General features: G+C 44.9%; 1 protein-coding gene across 1 annotated transcript; it reads left to right on the top strand.

The window, feature by feature from the left end:
- The first annotated feature begins 232 nt into the window (after positions 1–232).
- On the top strand, positions 233–4,545 carry AURKAIP1 (aurora kinase A interacting protein 1). Its single transcript, XM_006018817.3, has 4 exons — positions 233–383; positions 2,052–2,143; positions 3,568–4,019; positions 4,385–4,545. Exons 2-4 carry the CDS (start codon positions 2,092–2,094, stop codon positions 4,487–4,489), a joined length of 609 nt encoding a protein of 202 aa, XP_006018879.1. The 5' UTR covers positions 233–383; positions 2,052–2,091; the 3' UTR covers positions 4,490–4,545.
- The last annotated feature ends 9,305 nt before the right edge of the window (positions 4,546–13,850 follow it).

Raw genomic sequence — 13,850 nt, 5'->3', positions numbered from 1 at the left:
TGGACGTGTTGAACATCTTCCATGAAGGAGCCGCCCTGGACAGCGCGGGGGGAGCCTGGACTTGGTGCCCAATCCCCACCCTGGCCCGGGCAAGCGCAGCTGGGCCTGGCTCTCCCCCAGGCACACCCAGATTAAAGCATCATTAAAGCCCAGGTTGAAGATGAATGCGGGAGTGAACACGGCAGTGCGCTGTCCCCACGGCGTTGGGCCGGCGCCGGGCTCCGTGTGGGGCGTGGGCGCCTCGCGCCTCCCTCACGCCCCGCGCAGGCCGGAACGTTGTCGTCTGGGGGCGGGCGCAGCCCGAGGCCGGATGCGGCGGACACGGAACTTCCGGCGCGCCAGGAGGCACTTCCGGGAGCGTCCGCGTTAGCGGCGCCGGAATGGTGAGTGCGGGAGAGGCGGCTGGGCCGGGCCGGACCCTGCGGGCGGGGGGCCTCGTACTCCCTCCCGCCGGCCTAGAGCTGTTGTTTCCAGCCCCGGGCGCGGCGCCGGGGATGAGCCGGAGTGGGAGGGGAGCTGGGGCTCGGTGCATCCATTGACGTCATCCGCACGCACATTGCGGGCCTGTGCATGCATGCGTATGTACGCAGGCACACAGGTGCTCGTGCGCACACGCATTCATACACATCTATACAGCCGCACGCGCATTCACATGAACGTGTACATGCTCATGTATACACATGTATGTGCATTCATGCATGCGCGTATACACAAGTGCATGTGTGCACATATACACGCACATTCACACGTGCATACGCATGCAAGTATCCATGCATGCATGCATGCACATATGCATGTGCAGTCGCATGCACGCATGTACAGGAAACCCTTGCTATTTGTGCGTTTGACATTTGTGGTTTCAAATATTCGCGAATGCCAAACCCATATTTTAACTACACTTCATACACTGACAGGCGCTCCTCGGGAGCTCCGCGCTCGCTGCTGCTGGGCTGCCGCTGCACAAGCCGTGCCCCACTCTCCCCTCCCCTCCCCCAGCCGCCGGGGGCACTGCATTCATGAACGCAATGCCTTATTTGTGGATTTCGCAATTTGTGGGGGGTACGAGAACGTATCCCCCACGAATGGCGAGGGTCTCTTGTATACACACGCATGTGCGCGCGCACACACAAACTCATGCATACACACAGACACTCACGTGCATGCACATGCACATACTGGCGTGCATACAGACATATACTGGCATGCACACATGCATGTACATAGGCATGCATGCAGACAAATACATGCAGGTGTGCACATGTACACGTGCGTGCATACACATGCAGGCACTTGCACACACATCATGATGATGAAGGGCGATCATTTGCAAATGAGTAAGATTGTTTTCCAAGGATCTTGATGGTGAGTCTGCAGGTGGCTCCATAGCCCAATTCCAGATCCACTCATGACTTGTTGCAGTGAGGACTGGTGTTGCCAGGAGGGAACACACATGCATGCATGTATACACACATACATATGCATGGACACACACACATACAGATTCACCTCCCCTCCCCCCCCCCAATCAAAAGGGGAGCGGGGGAAGATTTTGTTTTCTGAAACTAGTCCCAAGGAAAAATAGTTAGCTGGCCAGTTCCAGTATTTACCTACTTCAGGAGAATAGTTTCCTTTCTTTTAAAAATAAATACAAATGACACAGACAAAGTAAGGGGAATATTTTTGTTATCGAAGAGCTTGTGAAAAATAAACTTTCCACCGAAAGCTTTTGTCCAAGCATAAACTAGCTTTAACTCGCATGATAAAGATCCTCAAGCTTTCCTGTATAGAAAATAAATACTAACGCCTATCAAAAGCTGCATGAATGCCTCCCCTCCCCCCCTCCAATGTAGTGACATTACTCTTAGTCCCTGTCTTTCACTCCAGTACAGCAGAGCACTGACATGTGGCTTCTGTAGTGGTGGAATATTTCATAGTGTTTCAGGCTTTACGACGTGTTGTGTGTTTTGTACTTTAAAAGGATTCTTGTTGCCTATTAAAATGTTCCTTCTAGTTATTTGTGGTTCGCTGAATGAATGTTCTTATTTTGACAGTTGTTTTGGCTCTGACAGAGTGAACAAATCTGTTACAGATATGTTGATATCACGACTGACTTCTCAATTAGCAAAGGCTACGCGATTTACAGGTAAATCTGCATTTCAGTGTCAAGGTTTCATGGGTAATTAGGCTTCCAGAGTTTGCTTTGCCAGAAAGCATTACAAGTCACTGGAATGAGCCATTCATGCTGAAGAATAACATTAATCCTGCTATCTATTCATACTATTAAGTTTCCAGCATATATTGACAATATTGTGAAGTTTTCTTGCTGAATATTTTAATGTGGTTTTACAGAGGCTTGTTCATTTGGGAACTGGATGGCTTAATAGTGTTCACAGTCTTTCTAACCCCGCCTGCTTCATTCAAGGAGAAATTTTTTAGATTATTTTTAACTGGTTGCATTGTAGCTGATTAGGAAGTTTTGTCTTGCATGTCAAATATTTCTTTTTATCAGCTTCCTCTTTGGTAGGGTAAACTTTTAAGTTTTGTCTGGGTTCATTCCATGGGTAATTAAACAGTTTAGCCCTTTGTTTCTTTAGTGAGTTATACTTTCTGAACATAGCAATACAGATAATTGCATTTTTAAGTATTGAAACTCAATAACTATTTACAATAATTCCAGTATGATGCTTACAATAATACAGCAGGTTTGGAATAGGTCAGGCTGTCCCACTGAACGCACTAACATATCCCCATCTCAGACTCTCTGTAGGGAGTTCAACCTGAGTTCCTCCCATAGTCTTCACTGGACCTAATGCATGACTCTAGCAGCTCATTTTCCTTCTTCAGGGACACTGCAGGAGAGCTTTTGCTTCATGGAAAGAAGGGAAAGAAGCAACTGGTTTATGAGGGGCTCCTCTCATCCCCCCTCCCCGGACCCAGCACTAGCAGCCTACACATCCCTTGACATGACAGCTTCTGGCTGCTGCAAGCTTATATAGTTAGCCTTGGACTTAAAACATAGATGCCTTTGCCGCAGACCGTACTGAAGGTTCAGGGTTCAAACCCTGCCAGTAGCACATTATATGTTGGGTATTACAACTGTATACAATACAATTTGGTTTTACTTTTTTCCTACATTAAAAAAACAGCTGGAAAATCCTGTAAACACCAATTTTTTTAGGTCATAAAGTTAAGCATTCAAAAATTAGGGGTCATCAGATTTATGACACCCCAGACAACCTTAATTTCACTCCTGGGTGCATATATGCATTATGGTAGTCTTTAATGATGTGATCATGTGCTGTTTTTTTGATAGTACCCTGTTCCATTTAGCATCTGGGACTGAATGGATGTACAAAGTATAGAATTACAGTTGCACAGGAGAACATAAATTTGTCATTTCCATTTCCTAACTTCCAAATGATTGAGGTTGCAACCTAATTTACTTTATTTGTCTGCAGTCTTTTTGGCATCCAATTATAGTACTCATTAATTTTAAAGGGAGGGCACTTATTACTTATTCGTGTCCTTTAAGCATTCTAACACACACACAATTCTTGTTTCTCAAAGGACACTTTTTGCCAAGGCCAGTGTCTTCTGTTCTGTGCTTTGGTCCTGCGTCGGCAAACTACAGCACCCAGCCCTCTCATAACAATGGAGGCCATCCTCAGCGTTCGTACGCACTGGACCCTGAACTGGAAGAAATGTTGGTCCCTAGAAAAATGTCCATCAGTCCTTTAGAAAGCTGGCTGACAGTTAGATACTCCTTCCCTAAAGTGGAGGTCATCGATGTTCATAAAAAGAGAGACTATGAACCAACTCAGCAGTATGACTGCCCCACGTCTGAAGTGGAGGCTGATGTGGAGGAAGAGGGAGGAGACCTCAGTGGTAACAAGGTTGAGTGTAAAAATGTGTTGAAGATTCGCAGGCGGAAGATGAACCGGCACAAGTACAAGAAGCTGCAAAAGCGAAGAAAGTTTGTGCGGAGGGCAATAATCGAAAATCGCAAAAAGAAACGTCAGGTGAGAGTGGGTTAAACAGAGCAGCGGATCAATAAAAGCATGTACGCTTCCAAAAATGGGCTTGCACTCGTTTTATCAGTTTACATACATGGTCCTTTTCGTCTAGAACTGGCTTGTGAAAAACTGCAGCACTCAGTGGGAAATTTCTCAAATGCAATGGTAAAGCTCCATCTACGTTTCAAGTCTAGGCTCTGCCATAAGAATAGCTGCATTTTGAGAGCAGACCAAGCTACTTAGATGCATATGTTGCTTCCTTTATGGAGATAGTACCTGGTGTTTGTTAAGGATACTTATATAGTGAAGTGTCTTTGTCTGTGTGTGTCACTTACAAGCTGTCTCACAGTTGCCCCCTTTTTCTATTTCAGAAAAAGTTTGAAAATGATTTGACTCGCATCTGGAAAAGAGCTGGTTTGAGAAAGCCTCCTGCGCGGTGGCAGACACCCATATTATTTTTGAGAAAATCTAAGTGATTACAATGCTTGTAATGTGTTTGACATTTAATTTTAATTAAAGATTATTTAAAATACGTGGACCATCTCTTAGCATTTCTCTGGATGCTGGGGCTAGAGATAGATCTGAAGCCCTGGTAAGAAATTTCCTAGTATAGCAGTCCAGGTAGTATTTGCTATTGACTTAATAATAAAATGGCCACCTTGAAGGGGGAAAAAAGCTGGTAAAACTGATCCAAGTTAAAAAAAATCAAGAGGCTCAGTGGCTCAAGAACAGATCTCTTTTCCCTGCACTGACATCTGCCCAATCCACACGAAGAGGGAGATGGAAATAAATAACAAATATCATTTTATTCCCAGTCTCTTTACAACTCACAGAAATTGCCAGCGCTGAGGGTTTTTCTCATAATTGAAGTGCTGCAGTCGGAGGCACGAGGGACTGGGATGCTCCAAGACAGGTGTGTTGGTGACTGTTTCTCTTTCCTCTCTCTGTGACTGATAGAAACTTATCCATACAGTCTGAGAGTGGAAACCTGAACTGAGTGTCATCTTAACAAGAGTCCATGGCCATGTGATAACCTCAATGACCAGACCACTATTTCTCCACCTGGTAAAATGGACTGTGAGTTAATGGAGAGGGAACTGGAGCTGATACCATTATTTTCAGTGTCTTCTATTAACTTAATTCCTTTTTAGTAAAAAAAGAGACTATAGGTTGTGAAAGTGTGTCTAGCTGAAACTTTGGAATCTCCACTTGAAACTAGACAGGATGGACAAAGCCCCAGTAACTATGCCACAGCAAAACAGTCCTGCAATAGCTGTAGGGTTTTTAAATAGTTCTTTCTCATTTCTAAGTTTTATGGCTGATTCTTACCTACATAGGCCATCTCAGGCTGGGAGATGCTGTTTAAAACTTTATTGCCCTTATACATCTCACTGCAGGAGGCCTGCTGCTTGCTAGTCAAGGACAGCCTTTGAATCGTGTTAATTCTGTAGTGGAATTTGGGCCAGAAAGGAAGTTTCATTAACTACAATTACACAACACTTAGTGCTTTTAAGTCACCTTGAGCCTTGATGTGCAGCTTCCTCAAGCAGAGGTGTCCCATGAAGAAGTCTTAGCCCAAAGAGGAAAAAAACATTCTTCTGAGGAGGATTTGTTAATACTTCCTCAGGCTGATTGCTGTTCTAGGTGCAAGCAATACCAAGTGCACCAATCAAAGTTCAGAGCTGGCAGTTTATTAACAGCTAACGTTTCCTTTTGCCTGCTGATCCCCTAATATCATCTGCTGGATTTGCATGGTTGAAGCAATTAGAGATTTGTATGGGTATTTCCATCAGAGGAATGGATGTCTGGGCTCAGTTTCCAGTTTTAACTTTCCATGTGCTACTGAGCCAAATCACTTTTCTTCCCTGTGCCTCATTTTCTTCCATCAAAGAAGTGAGATGCCTCGTAGGAAAAAGGCAATAAAATACTTAGACATGTGAATGAGTATTCTCTAGAGAGAGAAGATTTAGCCTTTTTAATTTGTAGATGTGCTACACAGGGATAAAATAACAGTGGAATGGAGTCAAATTGAGTACATCTCTTTATTCTCTTGTAATCCAGGAATAAAGAGACACCTCATGAAACCAAAAGGTAAGAAAAATTGAAACTAAAGGAAATTTGAATACATAATCTGCCTGTGGAATTCACTATTGCAAGATTATATTTGTAAGAGCCAAGGGGTATTTGGAAGCTATACCTTGTAGCCAGGTTAGACCAGCCTGAACAATGAAGTTAGACCGTCCTGACACTGGCCAGGATAGGAACAACACATCAGATTAGGTAATGTAGCATGGTAATGCCTGTCGCATTTTCCGGTATATCATCTTGTACCACTGAAAGACAGCTGCTTGATGTACTTGTCACTAGATGGCAGTACAGCCAAGACCCTCTGAAATTCCTTAGCAGTTGTAGAAACTCCACTTATATTTTATGGAAAAGTATGTATACAAACCACTAGTCTTGACAGAGAAATATTGATATCTGAGAGCTGTATTGAATCGAGGTAATCCCTTGAGGCACACACATGAATAGCACGTCTCTAGTTGTCTTTTCCAAGCTATGTTGGTAGTAGTAGGTGCTTTTGATCAGAGCTTTAAAAAGAAACTCCCCCCTCCTACTGCTTAAAGAGAGCTATGTCTGCAGTTATTTTTAACCAGGTCAGACAGGACTTTTTTCAGCCAATTCTCCCAGGATTCTAACAAACAAGGGAAGTGCCAGCTCTCTGCCTTCAAAAGCTGCTGCAGGTAACTTAAAAGGCAGTGCTGATTTGGGCTTTCAGGTGGGCGCTTAATATTCAGCATGCATCCAGATGGTTCTAAAGAGCCGGTGCTTTTTAGAGCACAAAGGTGCCTCACTCCAGCGTTCTTCTCACTCGGGTCTCCTCTCTGAAGCAGGCACTAAGCTTATGTGGAGTGAGGTGCTTGATTTTTTTCCTTTCATTCGGATTCATGTTGAAGATCCCTTCTTTCAGCTGTTTTCCCCAATCCTGCTACCCCGGTTGTTGGCTTCATCCTCTATCTTACAGCCTTCTAATTTTAAAAACAGTGATCTGCACGTTTCTGGGGTGCTGGTTGATGCTGCAGCAGGTTGCCTTTAAAATTACACGGGGCAAAAAACCGTCCAAAAACGGCAGTAGCAGCTCTGTGCCGCTGCAGCATTCTGTGCTTCTGCCAGCCTGCGAAGACCGAATCCTGGGGTTCCTGCTTTTACCCTAGAAGCTTGGACATGCCATCCTGGCCACCAGCTGAGAAAGTTATTGCTTGTATCACTAGGATGTTCTAGTGTTGGAAGTCCACCCACCCCAGATTTTCACCTTAGCTTGCTTAATGGTAATATATTAGTCCCACTAATGCGTCCATACTCTGCTGCTCTCCCTGTTTAATGTGCTGGCCATATTAAAACACCACAGCTATTGTAATCATTGCCCCCCTTTATTATTTCAGGTTGGATGGAGTACATCATGGGCTGTCCTGATCTCACTGTAATCTGCTATCTGCTGAGCATGGGGTACAAAGCTCTCTAGTCTTTGTGAGGAGAGGAGAGCAGTATCTCTTGTTGCTACCTTGTGCCAGCAGTAGTTGTTATGGGAATTTATGGCACTCAAGCTTGTTCATTAGTCATGTGTTCTAGCTCACAGAGTGAGTGGGAGAGGCGATGTGTGCGATTCCCTTGACTTAACCAAATAGAATTAAAACAGCCTCCTGATCTGACAAGCCAGTCCTTCCCTGCTTGCTTTAACAGCAAGGGAGCTGCTTGGAAAGAGAATCCTTAAGCTCTTGAAGTTGCATAGCACAGACATCATGCGGTTTCTCTTCGTGTTCTCCTAGAACTGTGCTCTTTTGTTACATGGCAATCACTGGTTTGTGTCAGGGTACCTCCGCGGTGAATCCCATGTCTCTGCTAAATAAAAGCCTGATTACATTCACCCTCTAAATTACAGTCCAGCATGCATAGTCATTACCTTTCCATCTACTAAACTTAATTACACCGTAATCCACAGGAGTATGGAAGTACTATGTGATTTACAAAGGTGTTTACAAATAAGCCCTAGTAAGTTACTGTATAATTAAGGACTGGGGACAAGACGTGCGCCCTGTTCTAGCAGTGTGTTTTTTTTCACTGGGTTGGCCAATTAAATTTTATATTCCTTTCAGCACACACATCTTAAAAGCATAGCTGAGGAGCCTTGCATTATTTCAGTGGCAAATACTGTCGGGTCTCTTTTTCTCATGGACTATAATCTACAGAGATTAAAATCAGATCGTTCCAGCTTTCTCCACTGTCAGATTCCATTTTCTACTCTTCAGTCCCTCATATACTGCGATCAATCTGACACTGCTGCGAGGGGAGGAGAAACGGACAGAAATACACAGAACTTTATTTTCTCTAGGGGGAGCACTAGGATATATATTTAATTCAGGAAGCCTTATTATGCTGCTGTTCCAGAAATATATACACACCCATGCGTGTGTGTGTGCACATTATATATGTATGCATATATGTGTAGCTATGGCAGCAGCTATGTAAGGAAATTCTTTGGCTCAGGCAGAGCAAGAGGTCTTCAGGGTTTCTCCTTTATGTCCCAATTGTTTCTCTGTTCTGAGAGGAAATGGTTGAAAAACAGCAGGAGCCTGCAAGAGGAATCCATGTTAAGTATTACAGAGGCTGGAAATATCCGGTGAAGACAGTGTGATGGATGTGTGAAACTGGGACTCAGCTGTGTCTCAGGAAGGAGCTCAGAAAACTGTAGAATGTGAAACCAATTACACACATGCACACAATCCAGTGCTCAGGTTATGTATTGGCTTGAATACGGAGAGAAAACTAAGTGATCTCTTGAGCAGAACATTGCATCCCATTCAGCTCAGTAGTTTTATCATTTGGATCAGCGCACTTACATAGATAGCTACCATACTTGAAATGAAACTGCAGTTCAAATCTCAGGTTGCAAGTCAGTTGCTCATCAAAGAGATGTTAAAGGATCTCTGACTTTTCAGTCTCAGCAACATATAGTAAACTTGATGAAATGGACTTCTCCCAGGATGTAGATAGTTGACTTGAGTTGGACCTGTGGCCAAAATGGCCTTTCTTAATGGTGATGGGCAAAGCTCAGATGATTTAGGAGTTTCTCTCCATATAGCTATACACAGCTATTATGGATGTAGTAATGAGGTGCAGATTTAAATGTTTCCAGATGGTTCTGTTTTAGAAACTGGATTGCAAAATCTAGTTTTAGAGGAGGTTTCTATTGGTTTCTGCTTGTGAACTAATAGCTGTTTCATTCAAACAAAGAAACTCAGGAGACTTCACAAGTATTTGGGCAGAATCTTAACTGATGTACACCAGCATAGTTTCACTGACTTCCCTGGAGTGCAGCAAAGGAGCAGGCCTGTCATATATATGGAATGGTGATGTGATAGAGCTATTGTAGACTGGACTCATTGCCACTGGCTTTTTAACTACTTACCCCTATTCCCAGCAGGTCTGCTTAACGCAGTGGAAAAAACCCTCTGGCAACCCCCCAGTTCTCTGTGGGCATCTCTACATGTGCATTTACACCAGCCTAAATTTACTGTGCAGTAAGTGGGACTAGGCCAACATCTACATGTGCAGGCATTAAAGCACATTAACTCCGTGCGTGGACTGAACTGGGACTAAAGTTAGTCCCAAGTCAGTCTACACACACTGTGTTAAGGCGTCTACACGTGTGTTACTGCACAGTAATCAGGCATAAATTTGATACTCGCATGATGCAGGTATCAAATTTATGTTCAAGTCAGTGTAAGTCACTATATTTACTGCACAGTATGGGCGTGCATGTATAGATGCACTCCCGTGCTATGCGGTAATTTCGGTTACTGTGCAGTGAATGTGCATGTGTACGCACCCAGTATTTACTAATAACTGCTCTGTTGATAGGGCTCGGCTGGTGATACTGGTATGCTAAGACGACTCAAGTGTGCTTTAATAAAGGCAACACCCATACCGAAAGATCAATCCCATGACAAATGGGACAGGAAGCCAGAAGCAATACTGTGTGTGGAGTAAATTCCCCAGGAAATGAGAATCAAATTAAGCTGGGTGGAAGACATAAACATTTACAGTTTGTATGAATCATGACAGCAATTTGGCTTCACTTCCTTGTAGTATGTGCAAGGCACACTAAACTATAGTCACGTGGGTTGCACAGTGCATGATACGAATGTCTGCTGGGCACCTTTTGTGGTTAGGATAGACCCAGTTAGTGCCTGAGTAACCTTCAGAAGTTTGGGGATCGGGTCTGAGAAATGTCCAGGTCTCAGTTGTGCATCCAAACAGTTGGCTGCAAATCTCCCCAAAAATGGCTTCTTATTAATATTTGTAGTGCTACCTGCCTTGGGCTGACTTTAAATTGCTTTTAGCTCATACATCAGGGGATTCTGAACTGTCAGACCAGCCTTGTATCACCTCTGACCTAGCTCCTAAACTGTTCCCTCAGGTCCAGAACCAGAGGGGAGCCCCTGATCCCTGGAGCCTCTTGCTGTAGCCTCAGGAGCCTCCACTCCTCAAACTGTAGGAGAGCAGCCTCTTGCAGATGATGCCTGCACTACTGAATCTGCTCAGCACCGGGAGCTGCAGAATGGTTGAAGTTTTGGGAGACCCTTCCCTAATCCTAAGCCATTGCAGAGAACTGGAGGAAATTCGCTGCTTGCTAATTGATGCTGGTGCTGCTCAGACAATGAAACCTTGTCAGGTTAACACATGTCCAAACAGCATGAACTGAAACAGCCCTTCATTATGCGTACTGGCAGTGACTCCAGGCATGTGTCTGAAGAGCTGGGTATGGGCTCTGGGGTGCCCAATAAACCTCATCTTATGCAGCCATGAAAGAAAACAAACATACAGGGAAATGATTTTTCATGCTGTTGTATTGGCCACCTGTGAGTGCGTCCAAAGGAGGCCATTTGGTCAGGTGGCAGATATGTTGCAATGCAAATTCCTTCCCTTTACAGCCTGAGGGGTTCCACCTGTGCTGAGCATTACACACCCCAGGCCCCATTCCCTTGTGTATATTTAGGACCCACCTTGAGTTGCTTGGGCTCCGAGACAATCTCCATGAGTGGGCACATGCTCTCAAACCCATCAACCCCCTTGCTTCAGCATGCCCTGGAACCTTTATGAGTATTTGGTGTACAAAGCACCTCTTTCAGAAAACTAATAGACTTCACTCCTGCTGTGAATTAGCTGGCTCTGTATTGGAAGTGTTAAAAACCTAGGAGCACACTGCTCAATAGTTCCTGAGCAGAAACAATACAGGCTTTTAGAAAGTGGGCTAATAGGGACACTAGCAAATAAATACAGCGGGCCAGGTCTTTAGCTGGTGCAACTCGGTATTAACTTCAGGGGAATTACACTGATTTATGCCAGGGGAAGCAGACTTGGCCTCATACTTTAAAAATTTATGGGTTGAACCCTCAGCTGGAGTAAATCAGTGTAATCTCCAGGTCAGTGCAGATGTGCCTATTTAAAACTGCTGAGAATCTGGCTCAAAGGACCTCACATGTGTTGCCAACAACCTTTAGACTGCTATGTCCAAGAGCTTTTCAGTATTTACTTTTATTTTTTACTGTTTACTTTTGCTGTCCCATTTCACTTCAGACTGTGAAAATTCACCTGGCCAGCCAGGCTTTTCATTTAAAGTCTGTCAGTCTTCCTCGGCAGTGCTTTCATTGCAGATCTCGTTCTAAGAAGGTGGTTTTGTCCTGCCCATTTCACATATAAGGGATTTCAGCAGACCAGATAGCCAGGTACTAGTATTCGATATAGCCACAGCAGCATGGAAGTCCATGTGGGCTACAAGCCCACCGAGAGCCTCATACATACTCAGTTGGAGAGCCTGCCCTGAGCTCTGTGCTACTGTGGCTAAAATTGTTATCAGTCCCTGGGCTTGCTCATTTAAAACAATCCCAGGCATTTCTACATAAACTGTTGTTACAGTAGAAATAATGATGGGGAAGGGACTGATCAAAGCCCCATATCATTTAGTGGCAGAACTCTCCTGACTCCTAGACCTAAGTCCTCTTCCCTGAATCTCTGCCTCCTTAGGTACTCATGTATTAGAACAACATTGCAATGCTTGGGCTGCACCTCAATGAAACTCAAGCAGCTGTTGTGCTCACGGAGTCGGCAGCAAACAGAAGGATGGTGTTGGTTACACAGCATGCAGTTAGCTTGGGGAACTCATTGCTGCCACGAGATGCCATGGAAGCTGATCACTTAACCAGGTTCAAAAGAGGATTGGACAAATTCCTGGAGAAAGGATCCATCAGTGGGTATGCACAATGATACTGAGGTGTGCAACCTTCAAATTAAAACTTCGTAGGCTTCTGAGTGTTGGAAGCTGTAAGGGAAGAGGGGATAGATCGGTCTGGATAGGCCTTTTATATATACGTGTTCTTCCCCTCAGTATCCGCTCTCTGCCACTATGAGATGCATGATATGAGCCTAGATGGATCTGTGGTCTGACCCAATTTGGCATTTCTTATATAGTTCTTGTGGAGCTGTGGTGGGGCTGAGCCCTTTACCAGCTATGGGTATGAACAAGACTTGAAAGGACTGAGCAACTCCAGGAGTCTCTTGGCCGAGGCCCGCAGCAGCAAGCAGTGGGGTGTCGTAGAATGACATTGGTCTTAAGCCAAGGATGCTGAGAGGTACAGGACCAGGTAAACTCCCTTAAAACAAATCTCTTGCAAATATTAAGACTTTTATTTTAAGCGGATTAACAGTGCTTGGCAGAATCCTTCCAGCTGAGTTGCAATCCAAGCCAGGGCGGGGGGTTAGTTAGGGCTGATCAACTGGAGAAAAAAGCCTACCACAGGCAAGAACAATAAAAGGCTTAAGCTGTGGTTATGGTCAGCAGCTTGACTGCCTGTAAATGGCACCATCTTACTCAACAACTCCCTGGGCATCTTTGAGTCACAACCCTTTCCTTTCCTGACAAAAAGTTTTCACTCCTCTTAGCACTGCAGAGAGAGCGCAGGTCTGGGAGAGCCAGTGGGATCCTGCTCAGCAGCAGAATCACCACGCTGGGGGCAGAATCTATGTGACAAGAGAGTGGTAACTTCCCCTCCAAAACCAGGAGGCCCAGCGTTGTCTTCCCTGGCCATCCATATGGGCCAGAAGGCATTGCTGCATACCAGCCTCTACCCTGCCTTCCTCGCAGTGGCTTGAATATTCAGCCTCCCCCGAACTCCCGCGGTTGGACTGATTTTATCAGTCTGCTTTGTGAGACGGGGAATGACCCAGTTTGTTCCCAGCAGCCTGCCATCTGCAAGGCAATCTGCTTTGGGCTCCTCCTAAGGTAGATGGAGCCAAATGTCCTACTTTCTGACAATATTATTCATTCCTTTGGGAAGTGAATTAGTTGCTGTTGTTGCTTTCAGAGCTTTTCCCCACCAGGGGACAGACACAGCTAAGGGTCTCTGCTGACGTGGAGAGAAAGACTATGGCAAACAATAATCTTAAGGACCACAACATGCAGAGGTTGAGTTATTTTTAATGATAAAGTGTGGCTAGGGAGAGGGAATGTAGGTATGTGTCTGGGACAGTAAACCTGACAGCTTATCTATGCTGGGCATACGCACAAGGAAAACAGTGCTTTGTCTGGCCTAAGGGAAGCAGAGAGATAGTCAGCTATGTTCGTGTGAAGTCAGGCAGAAAGCAAGGAAGCAGTCTGTATTGCTCTATCCTGTCCACTGTGCAAACTCCAGTTTCTGGCCCCAAATTCCAGCCATGGGCTGAGCCTAAGCCCACTTCTGGTGCCAACAAAGAGCACCTGATGTCAGCTCCAGTGGGGTT

The sequence above is a fragment of the Alligator sinensis genome, unplaced genomic scaffold (assembly GCF_000455745.1).
Source record: "Alligator sinensis unplaced genomic scaffold, ASM45574v1 scaffold569_1, whole genome shotgun sequence".
NCBI classification, from domain to species: Eukaryota; Metazoa; Chordata; order Crocodylia; family Alligatoridae; genus Alligator; species Alligator sinensis.
Note: the sequence above shows the minus strand (reverse complement) of the source record. Positions and strands in the feature narration are given on the sequence as shown.

What these genes read in the sequence shown, in the direction of transcription:
- AURKAIP1 (XM_006018817.3), top strand. Translation starts at nt 2,092, where the DNA reads ATGTTGATATCACGACTGACTTCTCAATTAGCAAAGGCTACGCGATTT. An exon ending in AAAGGCTACGCGATTTACAG is followed by an intron (nt 2,144 to 3,567) that starts GTAAATCTGCAT and finishes TGTTTCTCAAAG; the next exon opens with GACACTTTTTGCCAAGGCCA. An exon ending in ATCGCAAAAAGAAACGTCAG is followed by an intron (nt 4,020 to 4,384) that starts GTGAGAGTGGGT and finishes TTTCTATTTCAG; the next exon opens with AAAAAGTTTGAAAATGATTT.